The sequence below is a fragment of the Anoplolepis gracilipes genome, chromosome 10 (assembly GCF_047496725.1).
Source record: "Anoplolepis gracilipes chromosome 10, ASM4749672v1, whole genome shotgun sequence".
NCBI classification, from domain to species: Eukaryota; Metazoa; Arthropoda; class Insecta; order Hymenoptera; family Formicidae; genus Anoplolepis; species Anoplolepis gracilipes.
Window position 1 is genome coordinate 7,226,369 of NC_132979.1, and position 24,701 is coordinate 7,251,069.

At 34.4% G+C, this 24,701-nt stretch overlaps 1 protein-coding gene across 3 annotated transcripts; it reads left to right on the forward strand.

The window, feature by feature from the left end:
* Positions 1–523: 523 nt before the first annotated feature.
* On the forward strand, positions 524–24,030 carry LOC140670514 (uncharacterized). Of its 3 annotated transcripts, none has more exons than XM_072901154.1 (10): positions 524–659; positions 3,823–4,328; positions 8,415–8,486; positions 13,091–13,478; positions 14,678–14,846; positions 16,335–16,515; positions 16,814–17,079; positions 17,489–17,987; positions 18,171–18,308; positions 18,464–24,030. In XM_072901154.1, exons 2-10 carry the CDS (start codon positions 3,974–3,976, stop codon positions 18,859–18,861), a joined length of 2,466 nt encoding a protein of 821 aa, XP_072757255.1. In that variant the 5' UTR covers positions 524–659; positions 3,823–3,973; the 3' UTR covers positions 18,862–24,030. The 3 variants fall into 3 exon arrangements, with proteins under 3 accessions (XP_072757255.1, XP_072757252.1, XP_072757253.1); XM_072901151.1 differs by having other exon boundaries at positions 535–1,483; XM_072901152.1 differs by lacking the exon at positions 524–659 and adding an exon at positions 1,694–2,303.
* Positions 24,031–24,701: the final 671 nt, after the last annotated feature.

Genomic DNA, 24,701 nt, shown 5'->3' on the forward strand with positions numbered 1-24,701 from the left:
AGTTTAATTTTGCTTCCAGAGATTTGGTTTATTTTATGAATAATTAGTTTTTTTATCTAGGAAAAGAAAATTCATGTACAATCAAATCTAAATATCTATAATTATATATAAAAGACTTGTCTATACAATATATGAAGAAACAAAACATGGAGATATTTCAAATATATTTATATTTGATATATAAACTTTTTCCCCCCGAGTATGGCTATTATTTTTTTTTGCCTTTTAAATATATTTCATATTTTATTCGTCTTTCTGCATGATTTTTAAGTCAAGATTTTTCTAAATTAAACTTTCCTAAAATCATAAGCAAATAATAAAAGTTTTCTTTGCAAAAGAAGAAAAAGATTCGTGCCAAAAATATATTTTTGGTAGCCAGAGGTTGCATCTGACGACCTCGTGGACACGCATTGACACGCACGCGCACCCGCGAAAGCACCGGCGAAAGTAAACAACAATAGAGCGTAGCTCCGTTCGACAAGTAGATACGGCAACAGCGCGCGCGCTCACGCTCATGCAGTCATCCATGTGACAGAGAGGGAACGTGACAAAAGGTGGCGGAGGGTGACGCCGCCACCACCATGATCGGAGCGTGAGTGTTTGCCCGGGCGAGCCGGGTGTCTGGTGTGTGATCTGTGCGCTGTTCTCACATATTCCATGTACGTACATATATATCCGCACGTCTTCGGATCCACGGAAATCTAAAGCAGACAAGAACTACCACGGTGAAGTGGCGTTCTTCCGTGTGACATTTCGCGCTCGCGAGGAAGAGGAAGAGGAAGGGTGACGGGGAAGGGCAATCGCGGAATGTGCGAATTTACCGTGTGACTATATACATGACGACGACAACGACGACGACGACGACGACGACGACGACCACGACCACGACGACGATCACAACGACGAGGACGAGCGACCGAGAGCGACCGAAAAGCAAGAGTTCCGCGATACTTGTCTTACACGCCCAGCGAGACTGCTGCGTCACATGGGCCGCGCTCATTCGTCGATACAGCCAGATGACGTCACGAATCGCGCGACTATTGGCCCGCGATACGGTGCCCGGACACGTGAATCGTGGCCGAGCAAGCATGGCAGTTTGATGCGCAGTGGTTTTCAGCACTTGTAAAATGCCACCGCCACGCGCCAGATCGATCAGGTTATAACCCGCGTTTCGCCGCGCGCTCCGAAACGGTCGGTTCGTCGCGCGGACGTGATTGCGGGCATTTCTCATCGCGTTGCATCGCCGCGTCGTCGGCTGCCCGTTCAATTCAATTCGATTCGATCCGAAGCGAATCACGCGCGCTCCTGGATGACAAATATGCGAAAACGTGCTCGGGCCAGGCGAGCGAAGAAAAGAGAGTGAGTGACTTTGAAAGTGAGGAAAGAAAGAGCAAGGATATTCCCTACTCGCCGCTATATACATATATCTGATCAGTGTGTTGCTCACGGACACTTGTGCATCGAGATACAACATTTTTTTAACGTAAGTTTCCCCCCAGAGACAGAGATGCAGTCTTGTGCTTTGTCTTTTCTCTTTCTATTCTCTCCCTGTCTCTATTTATCTCCGTCTATACCTTACTCTCTTTCTCAAACTACCACGCCCGTTTGAGAGAAAGAGCGACAGGGATGAAGAAAGAAGAGGGAGGGAGGGAGGAAGAGAGAGAGAGAGAGAGAGAGAGCGCGCGCGCGCGCGCGCACAAGGGAAAGAAAGAGAGCGCAAGGAAAATAAAGATACAAAGAATATGGTAAAAAGAGCGAGAAAGAGAGAAGTGGGCGAACTTTGATGGACCATTATTTATTCCGTTACTAGTATCTATTTAATTAACATGCGTACGGAGATGATTGCGTGGCGTGTTTTCTGTGCCATAATAGAGCCGGCCAATGGTGCGGCATGTAGGCGATGACGTCACGGGCCGCGAGAGCCGCGATTGGCCGGCGTTGCGTGCGTCGTCGACCGTTCTAACGTGCGTGTCGCTTTGTCAGTTTCGGAGCTCACGCGGCTCACGGTGGCACGCTTTCTTGACTTTTCGCGAAGGCGCGCGCCCAGCACAAGCCATCCGCATGTGCGCCTTCTCTCCTACCGTCAACGACGACGACGACGACGACGATCACCGCCGTCTCTTCCGCCGCCGCCGCCGCCGCTGCTGATTAATCGCCGCGGATTATCTCGTCGCAAGCGGCCGAGCCCGCTTGTCTGTTCCCTCCACAATTTTCTCGTGCCAAGCCCGCGCGTCTCCCGCGGAGAATGCGAATGCGACCGCACGTCGTCGATGTCGTACGCTTTCGCGATTTCATCCGACGAGGTATATAAACTGCTTTCCAAATCAACACAGTAAGGCCTCGAAGCCTCATTTCATTGCGTTTTTTCTTTTCTTTTTTTTTTTTTTCTTTTTTTTTAAACTTTTCTCCCCCTCTCTGTTGTGTCTGCTACTTTTTTTTTCTTAATTTAGTTTTAACTTCTGCTAGTGTTTTTTTAAGTGCATATATTTTTGGAAATCTTAGCGTGAATTAAAAATGTAAATTATTTTGTTCGCATATTATATCTATACCTTTTGTTTTTGTAGGAAATTTTGTTCGTCTTTTGATAGTTTTCTTCTCTTATGTGGTGCCGTTATATTTTATCGATATATCTAGGTAGCAAAAGCAATCTTTTTGGACATAATCAAATTATGTCAAAATAACTATTTTTGTTATCTGGGTAAGACTAGTGCGCGTTTCGGATTAAAATAATTTTCCCTTTCTCTCCTTTCTCGCTTTTTTCTAGCGCGAATTACATGATTTCATGCGCCGATACACTGTGATCGCATATATTCTCGTGACCGCTTTTATACACGCAAATGCCACGTAATGAGATGCCACCGATGATCTCTTTTTTTTTTTTTTCACCACGCGGCGGGTAAATAAGGCAATTCTCGAAAACGCCGTCCAGTGTTTACGTGATCTTATGAATTGTCAATTTTCGATCGGTCGGTGTATCAAACTCGTGCATTATTCCCAAGTAAAAATGCTTCTATTAATCGATCGAATGGCAAAATAAAATTGCAGGAATTAACCATCTCGAGAGAAAGGAATTGAATAACCGAAGTGATATTTTTTTTTTAGAGAGAAATAGAGATAGATTGCATTAATTTTTGCGATATTACAACAATTAAGCGTGTAAATATCTCAAAATGTAAAGAAAAAAAAAAAAGATTTACATTATTATGCTTCAGAATCCTCGGATAATTGAATAGAAATCGATATGTACAACGCGTTTGACAAATGATTTTTTTCTTTTTCACACCTCACTCGGTATGCGTTTTTCGCGCGTTGCAGTTGTCTCAAAACATTCTCGCCTTTTTTGAGCTTGTCTGCTCGATTCCAGCAACGCAAACTTGGGATGCGTGCCTGCCATTCTGCGCTGTAAAAAAAAAACTTGCGCCGTATCGCTGTGCGCCTGCGTGGCGCGTTCCGTCTGTTCACTGTTGCAAGAGCAAGCATGAGTGGGCGGCCGAGGTGGGGATAGAAATGCTTCCCGCGCGACTGCGTTACGTCACGTACATACGTCACGTGATGTACCTCGTAGACACGCCGATCGTGACTTCCATGGCATTTTCGAAATAAATCTCCGAGTAGTCCAGTCTTTGAAACAATGCGCTTCTTCAATTTTACGAGGGCAAGATATCGGGGGATTAAAAAAAAAGCTCCCGGCCGAATATATATCGCGGCATACACGGGGGGCTGTCAGACATTTGAAATCGTACCTCTTTATCTGAATTTATTAATAAATGCAAACTTGTTTACTAAGGAGATATTTTTTTTTTTTTTCCTCCTCGCCCGCAGATTATCAGACGAGACGGACGGCGACGGATAGAGAGGGGTGAAGGCAGCGTGGGTCGGGCTTACACGCGACTTATAGTCCTGCCAATTCATCGCCGGCGTCTGGAACCGGCGGCGGCTGCGGCGTCGGCGGCCGCCGTTCGCCGGTGGTTCGATGCGGCGGAATCAGCACGATCATTCGGCAAGCGTTTGCGAACAGCAGAGAGAGCCGGCGCAACAGCAGCAGTACCATCACAACCACAACCACCACCACCACAACCATAACCACCACCATCACTACAATAATCATCGCGTCCCCGTCCCTACTACGTCCGTCGCGAGGGAACAGCACATCGGCCACAGAATGAGTCTGGAAACGTTGCTGCAAGCGGCCTATTATGTCGAACAGGAGGAGAAGAAGCGGGAGCGTCTCGCGAGTACTTCCTCCTCCTCCTCCTCCTCCGACCAGCATTCGTTCGTGTCCGCGCCGCCCCACTCTAACCATACTTACGCCTCTTCTGAGCCACGTGGTGAGTACCACGCGCCGGTTCTCGGCAAGCTTTTATATAAATCGTTGTAAGACATGCAACGAGATACTGTATTGCTTTGCTTTACTTTATCTAGCTTTACCTTGCCTCGCTTTATCTTGCCTCTGACGCAAATGTGATTGTACACTGTCAAATCAATCGAACGCATCAATATTTTACATTGATGTGTCAGCCAAAAATATGTTTAGTATATGTGTGAAAAGATTTTTTTTTGGAAATATCGTCATTTTACGATGTTGTCGATTCTAGCTTATCATTTTCATTTTCAAAAAAGTGAAGTAGTCTTAAAAAAAACTTTATGTAAAGTTTTGGAGTTTTATTATAAATTCAGCCATATAATATAATCTTTTTTAATATACTTTTAATATAAACGTTCTCTCGTAAACATAGTCGATAATAGACATGTGTCATACATCGTGTTATATATTTTCAAGCGCAATAATTGCTTGCATATTCTGTATATTTTGCAATAATAATCTTGTCAGCGTTGTGATTGGTTGATAATTAATAACGCAATATCCTTTTCTTAACAAATATAATATTTAAATCATTGGGCAATATTTAAGGTTCAAAAACTAGTAATGTGTAAAAAAAAAAAAAATATATATATATATATATATATATATATATATATATAAGAGTACAATTTAATCAATTTTTCGTGAAATACTTTAACTTTAAATTATAAATTGTAGATTTTATTATGTGTCAAATTATTTAAAACAACGCCAATTCTATTGTGTTAAGTGAAATAATAAACACAATTATATATATGACAGAATGAGCATAAGGGAAACAATAATGTTTGTAATAATCGTACCTACCTGGATTGAGAAACACTGGCACGCGCAGTAATATACGATGATCAACGCGTTCACCGCTTCCAAATTAGGTATGATTTACCTTGTGACAGTGTTTCTCAATCATAGTGATACTTGGAGAGAAAGTAATATTAGAAACATTATTTTCTAGTTTACAAATAAATATTTATTATTAAATGTCTTGAGACGAACATTTTATTAGTCTTTCAAGAGGCAATTCCTCTTGATTTTGTAGTAGCTCTATTTGGTGTTTTCTGTCATCAATTCTAAAGCCATTGCAAAATGATTTTCAAAATATAGTAGGGATTAAAGGCTAAGCTTGTTCCGCCTTCGGATATTGCCTATTGGTTAGTCGTCAGGTCACTGAACGACTCTAAAGGCCTTTGCACGGAAAAAAAGTTTTAGTTGTAACCTGAAGGCGCAAGGCAAATCGACCAATCACAGTGCGTAGGAACGCGAGCGGTCGCATTACGTCCCTGAACATAAACACGTGTTAGGTTATTAGTATCGTATTTTTTTTTTAATTAACTTAACTGACCACCAATCCAGCATTTTCGGGAATGCTTGTAAATTTTATACGATGCAATTAGTTGTGAATTATTACTCGCTATATTAGTTTCCTTTGTCTTTCTCTTTTTATTTTTTTATTTTATCAAGATTGATTATAAGAACGTTGATGCCAAACTTTTCTGAAAAGCACGTAAAACATAATTTATATTGATCTGAAATATATCATAGTTGTTTGAGAATTCCCCGCTTTGTTCGATAATAATGTGCGTTGGCTGCATAATATTTTTTGCTGTCGCGTGTGCTCTTTTTTTATTATATTTCAAATTTCTTATCAATCCTGTATTACATGATAAAATTATAAGTAAACTATATTACTGTGCTTTAAGAGACAGCGCCGAAAACATAAAAATTTTACCTTTAATAAATATGATGCACAAAAGTGCATCACAGATAGAAACGAGTGTTTACGAGAGATTATGAGAGCGGGGGGGGGGGGGGAAGAGAATGAAAGAAGAGGAGAGTGATGACAAACGCGCGAAATATTCGATCAATTCGTGCGTTTCGCATTCTTTTTATTCGTGACAGAACGTCATAGATATCGAAGGATGACAGAAATCGACGATTGCGATAGCGGGGAGGGGGGGGGAGAGGGGAGTGCTTGTAGGTAGGATGAAATCGAATCGTTACGATTAGGGGAAGAAAAATATTATAACAAAGCGACGCGAGAAAATAAAATTACAAAAAAAAAAAAAAAAAGAGATTTCAGTTGCAAATCTGATGTTGCTACGGCAATGGTAACAAATCCGGGTATCGCGCACGTGTGTCGAACATGTGAACGAGGATAGAAGATGGAGGAAACCCGGTCACTGACTCTAGAAACTACGGCGCAGCGGTCACTCGCATTTCATTCACGAGCGCGCCATCTACTTTCGCGCGCAGCCAATGTCTTCTCTCATCTCTCTTTCTCCTTTTTCCCCTTTTACTTCCCCTCTGTCTCTTCTTTTCCCCCGGCTCTGTTCTATCTCCCTCCCTTTCCTCTTTCTCATCCCCTTTCTCCCTCCCTTTCTCTCTTCTCCCGCCTCTCTTCCTCTGTCATCTTTTAATAACATTGCATACATATATATATATATATATATATATATATATATATATATATATTTTGTATATATATGTATGTGTATAAAAATTATTTTTTAATGAAAGATTAGCACAAGGTATAGGAAGTAAACTTTAAGAATTATATTTTTATTTTATATGTAAAGAACTTTCGTGAAGTGGAAAAATCTGTGACTCGCACCATCTCGATCAAAATATGAATAATTTAAACACTATAGTTTGTTTTTTATCTTTGCATATTTGATTGCTATCGGGATACGGGATGTTATATTATAGGTAGTGTGTGATTGTATCTAATATGTAACAGGCAGTGTGTGTTAAACTATCATTTAAAACTATACACGCGACTGAGTCTACTCCATAATGTCATATAAAGTCATAACATGACTATCATTCCTCGTATTTTACGCTGCGTATGCGAACTATCTCTACGAGGAAAAAATTATACAATTCGTAACATTAGACTCTGTCATTTATTTTTTTTAATTAAGTTCTTTTACAGATTTCTGATTTTTTGAAATTTTATAATGTTAATTGCACTCTGATCAATCACCAAATGTCTTTATGATTAAAAAAATTGTCATATTTAAATCTCATATACGTATTTTTTATAAGATTCTTTTCTTTTTAGTAAATAGCAGCCAAATGGTAGATGTATAAGTATGAACAATTTATTAATTTCTTTAAAAAAGGAATATTTTTTGTTTTTGAGAGATTAGACAAAAGATATTAAATAACATATATATTGCAGTGTGTCACAGATCTGATAACATTAATTCCATCTAATAAGCGATGAGATAGCCAGACTGTATATATATATATATATATATATATATATATATAATTGCATTCTAAACGGTTGAGAAAAAATATTATTATTACATAATAATTTTTTCTTTACGTTACAGAGCTATTAAACGGAGATACAATTTGATATAAAGTTCATGTAATGATTCTCTCAGAAAGATTGAACACGTGTATAGCACGCGGAGTATAGTCGGCAACGACCAATGAATACACACATATATGCGGTCAAATCAGCCGCTGGAGTGCGCGTGCGCGTTGTCCCCGGCTAAATCCCTACCACGCGCGACTGGCCGCGTGGCGTAGTAATCAATCTGCAACGTTGCCGCTTCTTTTCGCTTGGAGAGGGGCAGTGGGTAAGCGGATTGAAGTAAGATGGAGCTGCTCCCGAGCAGCGAGTTTCTCCCCATCCTCGTGTTTCTACACGCGTTCGTACGTCCCTCGCCCCCCTCCCCCATCACCACGCTGTAGTCATGGCTATCACTCGCTGTGGATTGTCTGGAAAGAATATTAACCTAGCCTTATCTAACCTAGCTTATACTTCAACCGATGTAGCACATGAAAGCGTACATTTTTCAATTTTCCACTTATTAGTCTGTAGATTTATTAAAAAGCCTGGCTTTACGATGTACTCGATAAAATCTAAAATAGATAGACATAATAGAAAATATGCAATAAATATATATATATGTAAAAATACTTTCTAGATTTTTAAATTTGTTATTGATAAAATATGAATTGATTGTGTATATGTGTATATATAAATATATTGATAAAGTTTATATATTTAATAAATAAATTATTTTTGTGTTCTCAGGTACTAAGTTTAAAAAAGAACGTACAGAGCCAGATGATCTCTTTTGTGAGGAGAAGATGCTGATTATCGATGGTGAGTTTATATTTATTTATGTATACGTGGTGTGTATATGTGTATGTGTTGTGTGCGTGGGTGTGTGTGTGTGTGTATAGCGCGCGCATGATGCGTGGTGCATCGTCATTAATCTAAATAATTTAACAGCAATGTAACACAATGTACGGAGTATATAGATCTGTGAATATCAACTGTCACAGATCTATGGCAGAAGCTATACACACTATGCATATGCGTTATCACGAAAATAAGTATATGATACAATTATGATAATATATATTTTGTACAACGTGAATATTACCTTATATCAATATCGACATATAATCCTCATAACAATGCAATTTTATTTTTATTCGATTATTTCATGGAAAATAAGAAGCAGAATTTATTACAAAATAGTTTAATAATTTTCACCGTTTTCCTGAAATCTACGAATTTATGATATTCAAAGGGCTTTATTTTAATTGAAATATTTAAACATTTCGGAAATTTAAAATTAAAATTACGAAAAAAACTGTTTTTTATAAACGTCACACCGTTTTTGCGACAAAAATTTTTAGTGCTGATTTAAACATAGATTTTTTAAAAGTAAATTTTCGAAAGTTTTTCAAAGTTAATTTAATCTTTTTTACACAAAAACATTTTTTTAGATAGTCAGATTTTATGTTTTAAATCCAATAATTTTTATTGAAGAATTTTTTTTTTATCTGACAAATACTTTATATAGAAGGTATTTATAAAAAATTGTTATAAATTTTTGTTAATTATACGTATTAAAAATAATTCATTCTAAGAAATATTTATTCTAACAATAAGAATCAAGCTTATGATTAGCATATTGATTTCATGTGTTGTATAGAATATTTATTCTAATAATTTCAGATTTCTTTAATTAAATTTGTTAATTTTATTTATTTGCCGAATAGTTGTTTATTATTGTTTTTCTAAAGCGATGTGTAATTATTTTACCATAAAAACTATAATATAAGACTCTAATACAAAAGTAACCATAGCAGCCTTAGTAGTACCATTCGAAATAGTAAGAAGTAGGTAAAAAGTAATGCGATATATATTTTTTTTTTCTAATAATTTTTTAAAGGTCTGCATAAAAAAGCGGCTAAACTCATTGACAATGAGTCATAAGAATCAGTCTCGTATAATATAACTCTAATAATTATAATATAATAATTCTAATAGTCGATCTAACTTTGTCGTGCTTCATTTATGACAGGTGCTTACCGCTACGCGTTTATTGCTACCTTTATTAAACTGGTGATATGTATGTATGTGCATGGAATCAATATCTTATCATGTTCATATTCTTGATTATGGATAATGTCAAAAGGAGATGTTATTCTGATCAACATAATTTTCAAGATTTGTATAATGATTTTTTGCTAATATTTTTTTTTTAAATATTTATTATATTTATTATATATATAAAATTCTTTGAACACATGCAAATTATTGAGTTTAAAGCTTAGAATCTATGTTACACAAGAATTATATAGATATTTGTTTAAATAATTTAAATTAAGCTTGAAATGGTCTTTAAAAAGATTATTTTATGAAAAAAATCGCTACAAAATTTTCGTTCCGTAATTTTTTATAAATTTTTTTTTCATATTAACTATTTTAATAAAAATGCGACACTATATAAAAAGCGGATTCATTTTCATCAATATTTTTTATTCAATAGAAAAGGATGAAAAATTTATCATTTAGGAAAAAAGATACATTTCTACTATATCGCTCTGCTATTCTATACGGATACTATTCCTGATAGAACGTGATAGTACGTGATTTGATATGCCTGATTAAAGTGTTGCGTCATCACGAAAAAAGTCCTTCGTAATTTAAATAGAATAATCCTGTTGAGTGGTTGACTGGAAACAGTTCCCATAAAGATAGAAATGTCACTGAAGGAGAAACTAAAGAGGAGTTGTGTTACTGTCACTGCCGCGCCGTCGCTACCACCACCATCGGCTGTCTAGCTAGAAGGGAGGTTCTCGAGGACGTCACCTCAGATCGGAGGTGGCATTTAAGTTCAGATTTCAGTCGGTACCCGCGACTTACGCGGTACGAGCTTCGCTCGGTCATTCGGTCAATCATCGTAATCGATCGATCGATCGCTGTCATTATCCGCTTGAAATCAACTAATCGTTTGGCGCGCACTTGCAATCGTCCACCAAGAGAGAGAATTGCGTTTTTACAACAATACATATTACAATAACGAGACCCTGTAGGGAGCGTTAGAGAGTTAGATCCACAAGTTAGAGAGGGAGTATGAGAGATAAAAATTTGATGTAATAATGGCAAATGGCGTAAAAAAAGTGTAATGGAATACTACTTGTTTTTTAATATCGACGAAAATTTCTTTTCAAATTAAATTGAATTTCAAAATTATTTGTCTAGTACTGCTTTATGTAAAATGCTCATCGGTGGAAATTTACGGTGGAAGATGCTCTTTTGAGAATCATTTCCGGAGAATGAAATGAACCCTGAGCAATGATGCGACCCTCGGGATCGCTCGAGCAGGTTTGTTACTTCGTAGAGTGAACGGGTTTTGAAAGTCTGGGTTTTTTCAACGCGCCGGCGACCTGGTCGTCGCCAGCTCTCCCTTTTCTGTCATCATTATCATCGTTGCTCTTATCACGGTAGCATGTCTTCAGTTCTATCATCCTGTTGCATTTCCGCATTTCCTTTCTCGTTCACATGCTTATCAGGCTCAGGGTCAGTGACAGTCATCGCAACATCTGACCAGGCAATTATGATTGGATCAATGATGATAATGCAGTTGCGTTCACGATATCGATGCAATATGATATATCGATTAATTCTTCTAAAATGAAAGGAAGCTAAGGGGAGGTTTCGAAAAAAAAAAAAATGGTCCTTTTGGTATCAAATGGGATTATGTCACTGATAATGCAAACGCACGCCAGTCTAAATGCGTGCAATCCCATCATCGACATCGACATTGTTGGCGAGACCAATAACATTGTGAGCTGTCTAATGGATGCGAATAGCCTGCCGCTGACACCGACACGAGTCGGTATAATCGACATTGTTAACAGTGGAGAACTGCTACGACGTAGCAACGATTGGATGTCACCTTCGCCGAAAAAAAAGTGGATACGACATTATCTGCTCGGTAAGAGAGCTCCTTTCCGTCTGCGCGCGTCGAAAAATGCACGTTTCAATATTTTACAGTATCAATAATTTACTTAAAGATTGAAGATAATAATACTGCCATAATGATAATAACACGAGGGATATAAGCATACATTATACGATGGATAGTTAAATTCTATTAAAATAGCATTTTCCGATGAAATCAGATTTATTCTCTGTGTAAATATTTTCTTTAATTATTCCATAGCTCCATTTGTTTTAGAAGATTTAAATATTGGATTTGAGCACATTTTAATCGCTGTTACACATCATTTACTATCCTTTCCTTTCGACTTGATTTTAGAAAGAGTCGATTGTGATATTAATTTGCATACTTAAAAATTTCTGAAATATATGTATTTTATCTACGATAATAAAACAAAGAAAACGTTGGTAAGATATACAATATTTCGGATGTACCAACTGTGTGTGTGTGTGTGTGTGTTTGTTCAAATTTAGCAATTATTTGTCTGAAGCAGATACTTACTGAGAACTATGTATATATGGAAATGTATAAAATATATATTTTAATCTATTATTAATAGTAACAATTATGTAGAACATGTTTTCATAAACAAACACGTTTATTTGACAGTTTTTTTAAAGATGGAGTATTTTGCTATCCTATCATCAGCTGTTAATGACAAATTCGTTTGATTAATCTTGAATTTTACTATAGAGTAAGAATATTTAAGTATATTGTACAGTAATCAACAATCGAAAATGAGTTCTCAAATAGTTAAGTTATTTATTAATTTTATTTTTATTCATTAAATGATTATTATTAATTTTATTTATTAAATTATTTATTATTTATTAATTTATAATTTATTTATTAATTATATTCTTTAATTTAGATAGATTTTAGCATAATCCTAATTCAGAGCTTATAGAGATAATATTATATATAATATATAAATCGAATTATAGAAATAAATATGCAAGACATTTCTTCAAAAACATATATTAAATTTTTATCTGTGAAAAAAGGTCCTTGTTTAAATATTTCTATACTTTAAGAAATATTTAAACAAACTACAAATTTATTTATTACATCAAACACTCAAAAATCTGTAGGGATTGTACATTGGCAGATTATTTTTGTCAGTACATAATGAAATCAATGCATATTAATTTAAAATAAATATTTATTATAATAAGTTAGAGAACGTCAAAGACATACGTTCTCTAACTTATTATAACAAATAATTTTGAAACTTCGGAAACTATTCGCATCCGGGGTGCACCTCAGCATTCACTCGGTTCTATCCTCGAGTGTTTCCGAACACAACCCTTAATGCTAAATAATTTTGACGATAAAACAAACATATCTTTAAAATTGATTCTTCTAAAACATGGATTTTTAAGATAAAAGAAAAGTAAATTTGGAAATTATAATTTTTAACGATTTATGTATGTAAGTTAAATAATTTTTTTTAACAATGTTACAGAGGAGGAGCCATTGGAAAACAACAGGACAAGTCAGTCGATTGCACCACGAGAAAATTCTGTAGTCTCTAGCAGAGTCACCGTGCCGTTATCAACTGGGTCGAATCCTGTTCAGTTGACTGCGCTTCACTCCACCTCTCATCATCATCACCATCACCATCACCATCATCATCACCATCATTCACAACAGCAGTTGCAGCAACAGCAACAACAACAACAACAGCAACAACAACAGCAGCCACATCAGCCGCAACATCACAATCACAGCGACCACCATAACACACACAACCATTATGTGGAGAATCATAATCCGAATCAATCTCAGCAAAGTGTGGGCAACCTCGTCGTCGATATCGAGACGAACCACGATAACAAGAAACATCGGACTGGGTAAGCGTTCTCTATAATATTTTTTTATTTTTCTTCAGCTTTATTTCTTTTCTCGCATTCTTCCCATTTTTCTAGAGCTTCGTAACTCCAAGAGTTTGGTATTCTTACGACATATAGCAATTAACTTTACAAAATCAAGCTGACAATAAAAAATTAAGAATAAACTCTTATTTACTTGTTAACTATGTCTTTATCTCATTATATCATTATATTTATACCTACCTTCTTTTTACGTTCGAATTTATTTAAGATACGCGATAATAATGTTTTTATGACGGATGACACATACTTACATACACACCAACACCATTTCATTGTAAATCGATATGTTAGCCTGTTGCTTCACATTCTCGCTTCATCTCCCTGCACGAGCACCGCCATCGCCAACGCTACACAGGCCGCTATACCTATTTACGCTTGCACGTGTGCAAGGTGAATGGCACGTGTACTATGTCACTTGTCGCGTTGTATCGCGCGGTGATAACGTGTGACACTCAAATTATTCCATGATTGTTCAATAATTACATCAGAGAGCGAGAAATGACAATTGTAGATGTATAATAACAATACTATAACTTTTTAAAAGATTTTTTTGTATAATAATTTCCTTTATGTTAAAGAATTGTGAAAAAGTCTGCGGAATTATATTCAGTTTAATGCAACACGAGCATCAATAATTATTTTCTTCTATTCTTTTACTTTACAATATAATTACAATATATGTATATATCACCTGCTGTCAATTTTCACTTTGTAAAATATTTAACATTCTATAACAAAAATTTCAAAATTCGTGAATCATATTTATTTTAATTTCGTTTACACTTTTGTCTGTTATTACTTTTGAGATCAATGTATGTTAATTTAAACGTCGCTAAATGTTCTTGCGTCATTGCATTTATTATATCTTTTCCAAATATTTACTACGTGTTATTATTATTATTATTAAATATATAACAACACATATTATAACGTGAAAGAATCGAGAAATATTCATCATTAACATTAACAAATTTAACATTAACATTAACAAATTTAAAGAGAAAATTACATATACGAAAATTACATTACATTTTTAATTACAATTAATTTAAAAATTCAGGTTATATCAAAGTTTATATATATATAAGGAGACATTTTTTTAAATATTTATTTCTGTATAATCATAATATTCTTATCATTTATATCTTCTTTCACAGACCATGCGTAATCCGTTCTGGTACGAGGGAAGTACACAATAAGTTGGAGAAAAATCGCAGGGCACATCTTAAAGAGTGTTTTGAACTCTTGAAAAAGCAGCTACCATCTCAAGATGAAAAGAAGTCTTCGAATCTCTCTATTCTTCATGCGGCGAACAAATATATACGGGTATGTTATACATATTATTTGACACGAATAATTTATAAACAGTTTTAGTTTGTTCTTTCTCTTATGATATATTAATTAATTTTTTATTTTATATGATAAATATTTAAAATCTGTGTAATATAAATTACTGAATCACTTTTGCCTTCATGTGATTACGAATTCATTTGAAACAGGCACATGTTATTACCAAATTAATTAAAGAAATTCTATAGAGAATCTCTCTTTATATGAGTATTCAGATTTTCCATCCGATATTGGCTGATATTTTTACGCCATTTCATTGCAATCGATAGATATACAAAACGCATCATTGACCATCTCCATATACACTCATTGCTTTATTGTAAATTCTTATATATTGTCAATTTATATGTAGTTGCTTGTACGTGTCGTGTATACACTCGTGGAAAATACCTTGCGCGGATACATGTTTAAGGTAAACGCGTCGATTTCTGTACAAAACCGATTGAACAAAAATTTTATTAATACTACGCATTTTTTAATTCATATCTTATAAAATGTGAATTTATAAAATAAAGTGAAATATTTAGATTGACGCATTCCTGCATAAATAACGTACACTGTCGAAAATAATATTTGTAATATATTATATATATATATATATATAAATCATAAAAATATTATCATTTCAGAAACGACCGAAATACAGTATAATTATTTTTAAGCGGTTGTCAAAAAAATTTATTAAATGATGAAAAAGAGATAGTTTTTATTTTCAAACTATAACTCTCACGCTATTTATGTATTCAGTCTCTATGTAAAAATTCTCTTCTCCACCTTCTTATGTTTTGCCTGTTAATTTTCCCTTCTGACAATATTTACAGTCTCTTTTTTACCTTAGACATGTATCCACTAATTGCTTCCTCTTTTCTCCCGTATTGCTCTGTCTCTGGACACATCCGTGTTGCATTTTTTTATAAGAAATAAACCTATATTAACGCGTCACATGATTATGTGGTTATCAGTATTACACGCCACATAGCGTACACATGCTGCTATCTACTACTTTATTTTCTGATACCGTTGTTGGCGATTGTGACGCACGATACATCTTTTTCGTCAAAAATGACAAAAATGTCAACATCAATGGATGGAAAATATCAGACATATAAGATGTTTCATTATTTTGATAATAGAACTTAAAATAAAATATTAATTATAATATGAAAAAATAAAGTGAAAAAATACATCGAAAATGTAGTATAAAATATTTTTGCAAATTGCTCGCGATTCTGAAAATCAAAATATTTTAATATCTCTTATTTTATTTTTTTTATTTTAATATGTATTGAAATCACTAACACTGAATTTTTCTAATAAATAGCTTTAATAGTTTAATATGCTTTCCTGTAGAAGCATATATAAATAAGCACAATAAAAAAGAAAAAACTTATGTAATTACATATTATATAAGAAGCAGTTATGAAAAGAGAAAAATTGTTTTTTTTTTTTTCTATAATTTCACAGGCATTGACAAAGAAAGATCAAGATTACGAGCACGAAATGGAGAGACTCGCAAGGGAGAAAATAGCAGCTCAGCAGAAGTTGATGGCATTGAAGAAGGAACTCAATGCTTGGGATCATATCGACATCAATTCCCTTCTACTAGAACAAAATTCAGAAACGGACATAACAACCGTTAAAAATGGTAAGCTACATTTATGACATTAAACAAAATAAGAATCATTTAAAAATTTAGCAAAGTTTAATTTTTTGAAGATTAACAATTTTATTTATAATTTTTTATTCCATTAATTTTACTCATTTCATTTAAGAAAAAAAATATGTATACATATGTACAATACTTTTACACATATATAATATTTTTTTTACACATATATAATACTTTTTTTTCATAAAAGCAAGTGTCTTTATTTTTTTTTTTTTTTTTTTTTTAAAGAAAAACTTTTTTTTATTTTATAGAATGATTTTCTGACAAATTTTAGAAAGTATAGAAGTTGATGTTACCGGACTCCCACGAGGTGGTACGAGATATAGTAGCACGAGCAGTCTGAATAGCGTGACGACAGCCAGCTCACCGCAAACATTACAATCTACTAGTACGACTTCCAATATTCATAATCAAGCCACAAATTCGGGTGCCGTTTGTCAAACGCAAGATGTAAATCAAGCACGAGGCTCCAGAGAAAGTCCGCCCGCAAATTCAATGCCTAGCGCCGCAATACCTACATCTAGCATTTCTACTCCCCAGGTATATCTCATTGTCAGTTTTCCTAATTGAACGACAAAGTTATTTCGATTATTGCACCATGTCCAAGATCAGATTGTAAATATTGCGATTTGAAAATAATTTGGTGCTAAAGTAAACTACCACGCATTTGCAGAGCCACTTAATAGATTAATGCTAAAAGCGGCTTTGAAAATGACGTGACATGATTTTTCTTGATAATATTAGTTTTTTTCCTGCAAATTTTTATTAAACTAAAGTTTATATTAAAATTTGCTGACTAACGCTTGCCTTGTATAAACATCATAATCATTATATAATATTTATAAAATGTAATAATTATAATCATTGTGTAAACATACCTGTTACAAATTATTGTCAACAAAAAGGCTATGATAGACAAGATAGATAAGAAAATATATGTTTGTTTTAGGAAAAAGTCGCTACATCATCCACAGCTAATATAGTGCAGCCATCGCATCAGCTACATCTACCTATTAGCGCCCAAATGTTGAACACGAGTCAAGGTCTTGCAACTATTGTGCCAACTTTGCAGCACATCGGGCCGGGACTTAGGGTGGTACCAAGTGATACACGGCAGCTTTTGGTCACTCATACCGCTGGCAATAACGAACCCAGATCGCTGACATTGGCAGTTCAAAACTCATCAGATCAATCTAGACCACCGTTAATTGCTGTACAATCAAACACTGGAAATGAGCCAAGGCCAGTGGCACTGGTCGTTCATTCGTCCACCGCCAATGACAACAGAGTGACATTTGTGCACTCTAATCTGTCCAATAATGACAGGCCACTGGCTTTGGCCATGCAATCGTCCGCGAGTGATGTTAGACCTGTCACATTCGTGCATTCGGGGAACGAAGGTCGACCGTTGGTCCTCGCTACGCATTCTCCTGCGCTGAATGTGTCAAGTAAGTCTTTATAAAGAGAAATCTAATCTAAGTAAAAAACCAAATCTCATGAAAACTACACACACGATATTTTTTTTTTTCGGATATATAGCTTAAAAATCTTTCTCACGTTTATTTAGGATCTCTGTAACGCAGACGGAATAAACAAGCTCTCGGATTTCTAAAATAACAATATTTTCTCAGATACTCAAACGAGAATAAGAACGGCTGACGCACAGACCACACATAAAATGGTTAGTGGCGTAACGCTGGTCGGAGGCAATGGCTCGGAATTAGCAAGACTTCCCGGTGGTGCGGAGCTGAATATACTTCCAGCGAATGGTGTGTACCAGCGCAACATGTGAAATAACTAGGCTCTGTGCTTAGTTATTTGCATTTCAAATATTTATTTTCCGCCAACAAAACTGTTATCATAGTACATTTAAAAAAAAAAGAAAGAAAAAAATTAATCCGTTTGTTATATTTTTTGATTGCAGGATTAACTTTAAGTCATGCAGGAGTGTCGCTTCAAACTACTGCGGGCAAATCAGGGTCGACAATGATGCAGAACGCCTCAACCACAGAAAGTATAGCCCATATTGTCGGGCAGCACACGCCTCTTTCCGGTTTGACTCCAATCGTCACGCCGATGACGGTCGTCTCTCAGGGTAATCAGGTGACCGCTCACATCCTAGCACCGTCTAGCCTGGCGGGGAAGATGATTACCACTCCGATCCTCAAGTCCGTAGGACAGATGCCGCTCGTGAATGCTCAGTACCTTAACACCACGACTTTAGTGAAACCTGTTGTCGTGGTAAGCTCGTCAACGTCAACGCTACCGTCGACGACGGCTTCCAGTACACAACCTCCGTCAACTTCGAACTCGACTGTCTGACGATATCAAGGAAAAACGAAATTAATCTGATCGTGTTGGAATATCAAAATATGGATTGTCGGAATTTTTAGTAATCGGAGCCTTTTGTTCTAAAGTAATGTATTTTTTGTTATTTGTTAAAATTGACGATAGTGACACAGAAAGTGACTTAAAATTTATGATCGTAAAAAATGAAGCAATTATTATCATTAAAGAGTCTTAATCGAAAAAAAGCCTTTTGTTCGTTGTAGCTATTCCTGATATTGAAATAGATTTTGCATTTTGAACCTTTAATTGTATCCTATGATAATAATTCAAGATTTGAGCCCGAAGAAGAAATCGACTGAGAAAGTGTGAGAAAAAGACCTTGCTCAACTCATGCAATGTATATTGTACACAGTACCTTAGTTTTGTTAGGAAAATTAGATTATTACGTAAATTAATAAAGTTCAAAAGGCTAACTTATGGCCATAGTCCAAGTGTCCAGAATAAGAGAAAGCTTATTACAGCATGTTGATAAATTAATGCTTTTAAAAGCTCCTGGTCTCCATATTGATTTATAATATAAACAAATTATATATTTATTATATTGTAGATTCTACAATACATGTGTTTTTCTATATTAATAGAAAAATACTAAAAAAAAAATTTTTTTATATATTTTCGATATATAGATCTATATATTGAACACAAGTGGTGATGTGCAAAAAGACTAATTTATTTCGACATGTAAAAAATGGTTTACATAATTTCGCTTTTAACCATAATCCAACATGATTGAAGTTGCAAAGACTAGAAACTGCAATCTAATCAATTTGTAAGAATAGCGTTAACAGTTGGCTTAAAATCTCTGTTATTCGCTGACCATTGGAGCTAAATCACCGAATCTTCGATTGCTTTCTAGAAAAATATTGCAAGAGTTAGAACAGAGGTGACAGTGGTGTGATAATTAGCAAATAACACATTTCAAATTGAATGTAAATGTTGTATGTATTTATAGATTATAATAAACAATAGATCACAATACGATATAGTAACATATTTGACGAAGTTTGGACAACAATTTGAAATGTGTTTATACACTAATATGGATTATTCGTTTAAGTCACTATACACACACACACACATACACACACACAAATATAAAGTAATAATGGTGCAGTTATATGTATGTATGTGGCAACGATTATGCTACCTTAATTTGACAAATTATTTTCTTGTAACATATATTATTTGAATAATTTTTATTTCATCATATTTTCAATGAAAAGTTCTTTCATTATGTTTACTTTGGCAACTGACTTTCTTTTTCTAAGCATGTTATGTTATTTTGAGAGATTAAATATTTTCCTATAGATACATAGAAAAAAATGAAATTTTGATTTGCAATAAAATAACTTTTACTTTTTATTTAATTTTTATAGTACTTGTTCTCTGAGACCTATAAATTGATAAATTTTATTGTATCTTATTAGAATTGAAAAAAATACTTTAAAAAATGATAATGATAATACATTTAGAGCATCATAAGAGAATAATATTAATATGAAAGTCTTGTAAAAAAATGTTACGAGGTAATAGAGAATAAGTTGAATTAACTAATCATCTATTGATCGAAAATGGGAAAACTAAAGACTATGATGAGTTTTGTGTTTTTAAATTTATCATACGGTGGCTGTGGAGAATGGATATTGAACTCCTTAAGGGGTTTATTTAGTTTTGAAAATTCAATTGTAAGATGGAATTCTTGTTTCACTGATAGTAAGAGCGAAAATTATTTAGAAATAATGGCAAAAAAATAATTTAGATTTGTAATAATACACTTAAGTATTTATTCTTCTGTATTTATTACACACACACACACACACACACACAATACAATACAATACAATACAATACAATACATATACAGAACAAATTACTATTTTGCGTTTTTTCACAAGCGTATAATTATAACTTATTAAAATCATCATGTTGATTTTGTTATATAGAAAGATTTAGAAACGCTTATTTCAAGTTGCCTTCATCATCGTATAATCTACTTCTATTATAAATACGTGTGCATTATAATGTTTCAGCCTATTATACAAGCATTTGTTTGCATGATTGGATCAATGCATATAACTTAAAATGACTTAAATAGAATAAAAGAGACGTAATAACATATAAAACTATTGCTGAGGAAAGTAGAAATAATTGCATCCACTCAAAATTGCATTCATCTATGGCACTTTTATTATTTTATATAAGTACGTAAAATCTTTATATATTCTTGTAAAATTGTATTTTATACTTTCTGTTTATTCTCGAAGTGTGACATCGTTAACATTGATCAATAAAATAAAGAATTCGTTTGAGGACAACACATTAATTATGTCAAACTGTTTTATAATACATTCTCGATATTCTAATTGTAAGTGTATAGCATTTATATAATGAAGCAAATTTTTTTGATGTAATTCGATATGTGATGCAATGGTATCTTCTTTTGTACATTTTTGCATGCGTGATTATTGACTATCTCTTTAAATATCTCAACTTTTATTTATGTATGTATTGTTAATGTTACTATCTCTTACATTTGCTTACGAAGGCGAAAGCTGTGTTTTATATTCTTTAAATTATTTAATTGTATGATATGATTACAGTGAGTTCAATTAAAATATAAATATAAATTGCGCAATGAAATCACATCTGTAACATATATTCTAGTTAAATTGCTATACAAATAATATTAAATTATTATTTAACATATCACTTTATCATATATTTTGCTGACAATGAAATTCAGCATAACAAAAATTCTATCAGACAATAGTTTGCACAATTTTCATACTAAATATCTAGACTTTTTCCTGAAATTTTCTTTTACGTTACTTGATATTTATATCTTAACTATTTTTGGCTTTTTTCGTTTTATTATTTAAATTTAATGGTTTGACTGTAAAAGAAGAAATTAATGCATAAAATTATCAATTATGTAATATATTTTCTCACTTTTTACAATTAGAATTTGGGAATAAAGGGAAGTTATTCAAAATTTGCAATAAAGATAAAAAATTGTTTTTCAAATATGGTTCACAATATATGTATTGGTCAATAAAAATCATATTTGAATTTATTTTTAAATTGTCACATTTACTCGACTAAACCACAAGTCGTGCAATAAATACAAATGGCCGTATTGTATACCCTGTGACACATAGAGCAAGAAACAAAGTTGTGTGAGAGATGAGACTAGATGACCAGGAATTAAAAAAAAAGTATAATTGAGCGGAATGTATTGCGAAAATAATATTTTATATCTGCTGTTTGATTACGACTGAAACCACTGTCGAAAACTGTAAGCGATCTAATAGCCTCATGTAAATAATTTCGTTGGCGAAAAGAAATCGCCAAATGGATCGAAAAGGGAACGAGAAATAGTAAAAGATAGTAAAAAATATTAACATAAGCGATATGAATAATCTGTACATGCGTGTGTGCGCGCGCGCGCGCGCGCGTGCGCGCGTGTGTGTGTATGTGAACAATGTGATATAAATAAATAAAAGATTAATTAGCACACAGTAGTGTTTAAGAAAAAAAAAACATCAACTGTTAAATCTCGTTTACGGCGTAGAAATAGATGCTGGTAATTATCACTTACTAGTATCCTACAAAACGTCACAAAAAAAATTGAATTGTAAATAAGAATAAATTCGAGAGAGAGAGAGAGAGAGAGGATGAGAAGGAGGGAGGGGGGGGGGAAATAGGGGAGATATTGTAAGATACAAATATATAATAAAAATGTGGAAGAAAGAGAAAAAGGAAGAGGAAAAGATGCTAATGACGAATATAGCGTGATGAATTGTGCCCGATTAAATATTGTCATGCCGATAATAAAAACACACAGGCGTTGTGTATATCCTATATGATAAAATCTGAAGAAAATTGTATTTGAATGAATGACGTCGAGCAAAATAAGTACGTGTAAGGCTGCGTGTTGTAAGAAAGTAGTTATTGTTGTAGTCTATGTCGAATTTTGTTATATGCCTCGGCTGCAAACGATTGTACGTCCTTCGATTGTACACACCCTTCGATTTTGTTATGTGTAAAAAGAGAGTAAAGTAAATGAAAAAAAAAAAAAAAAAAACAGGCGGAGACGGCAAGCGTTGCCAAAGAGATTTTCTGGCGCGTAAAAATTCAAGTACGATATAAAAAAAAAATCTATTACAATAATATAAATAAAAATTTAAAGATGAGTGTGACGGTTGCCTAATGCTCCTTACAATTGTCTACGCCGGCTCGGAACTCTGCTCGATGTTGGCAGCCGAGTATAAACAACGACGATGACAAAAATGCTGTTCTACACTGCGTGTGCGTACGTGTGCGCGTGTGTGTGTGTGTGTGTGTGTGTGTGTGTTTGTGTGTTTGCGTTTGTGAATCTTTTCGAATAAATGATGGATAATACATAATTCAAGAGCTTATTTGCAAACCGTCTTAAACGTCATATATGTAAAAATAAAGATTATGTTATATATTAACTGTAAACCGAGGAAAGCTCTTTTTCGAGAATACAAAGTAAATTTAAGATTCATAGCTTTTTTTTTTTTTTTTTTTTAGAAAAAATAAGCTCTTTAATTCATGATTAGTCCCGGTGAATATTTCTGTCGCGAAAAAGCCTGCAACATTGGACTTTGGTGATCGAGCCGAGAATAACGAGCTTGGCGGGACCACTGTGCGCTTAATAGTACGAGATAAGTAGTGATCAAAAGATTTCGAAGAAGAGATTCATAGTCATAGCGATCTATACCTCCTTCTCGAGTCGCGTAAACGTGGTGTAGAGGGCCGATCCTCTCCAGACTGCGATCGCGATTGCGATCGTATTCTATCCGTTCGCCGTATATAGATGAATAAGCGAAGTGAAACAAATCGTCTTTGAAGGCAGACAGACCGAATGCGAGAATCAAAATCGGATATCTGCCTTTCAACAGCTAGTATTTAGAGATTTAAGTGTGTCAAACGTGCGTATGTGGGTGCGTGTGTGCGTGACATCAATGCGAATGCTCGATCACGTCAGCCCGTTGATTCCCTGTGAAATTTACAAAAATATTGCTCTAAATTACAGATTATCATTAGCATTAGAAAAATTTTAAATTTACTTTCGTTAAAATGTAATCAATCTGAATTATTACATATTTTTCCTGACAATATCTGTATCATATCGTTTTACGTTCTGATTTATTTATTCGACAGAGAGTCTTACGAAAGCATTGCAAAAATTTCAGATGTTTAATTTTTTCTTTTATTATAAAATACAGTAGTTATATATACGTTTTTGTTGAGAAATATAGTAAGCTATTCGGAGCAATCGCTCCGAATCGGACGACGTGATAACGTGTTCGTCGTGTACTATAGCTGGAAAGAAATTTCAGATTTCTAAGAATTAACTATTATTTAGCTCTTGTTCGATTCGTATGTGTAAGGTCGACTCTAAAATCTCTCTCCGTCATTGAGCTCATGAAATCGACCAACGCGTCCTTCGCTTGGCTGACTTGCACACAAATAAACTGATGAATAGTTTAACCATTTGTTTGACTTGTCAAATCCTTAAATTTTATACGGACATACATATAAGAGACACATGGTAGTTTCTGGCGCTAAGTCATGAGATCTGAGGGGCCTATTCTATACCCTTTAACACATGCTTATCGTTACGTAGATATTACATGACAGATGAAAAAAAAACCTATACGTAAGATACGCTAAAAGTTACAGAATAGACCTCCCTCTGAGCGTGAAGAGCGTGCCTCGTAATAAAACCTTTTCCATACATATTTTTTCAGATGCACGCGAGTAGCGTGAATGGACCCTGAATTTCA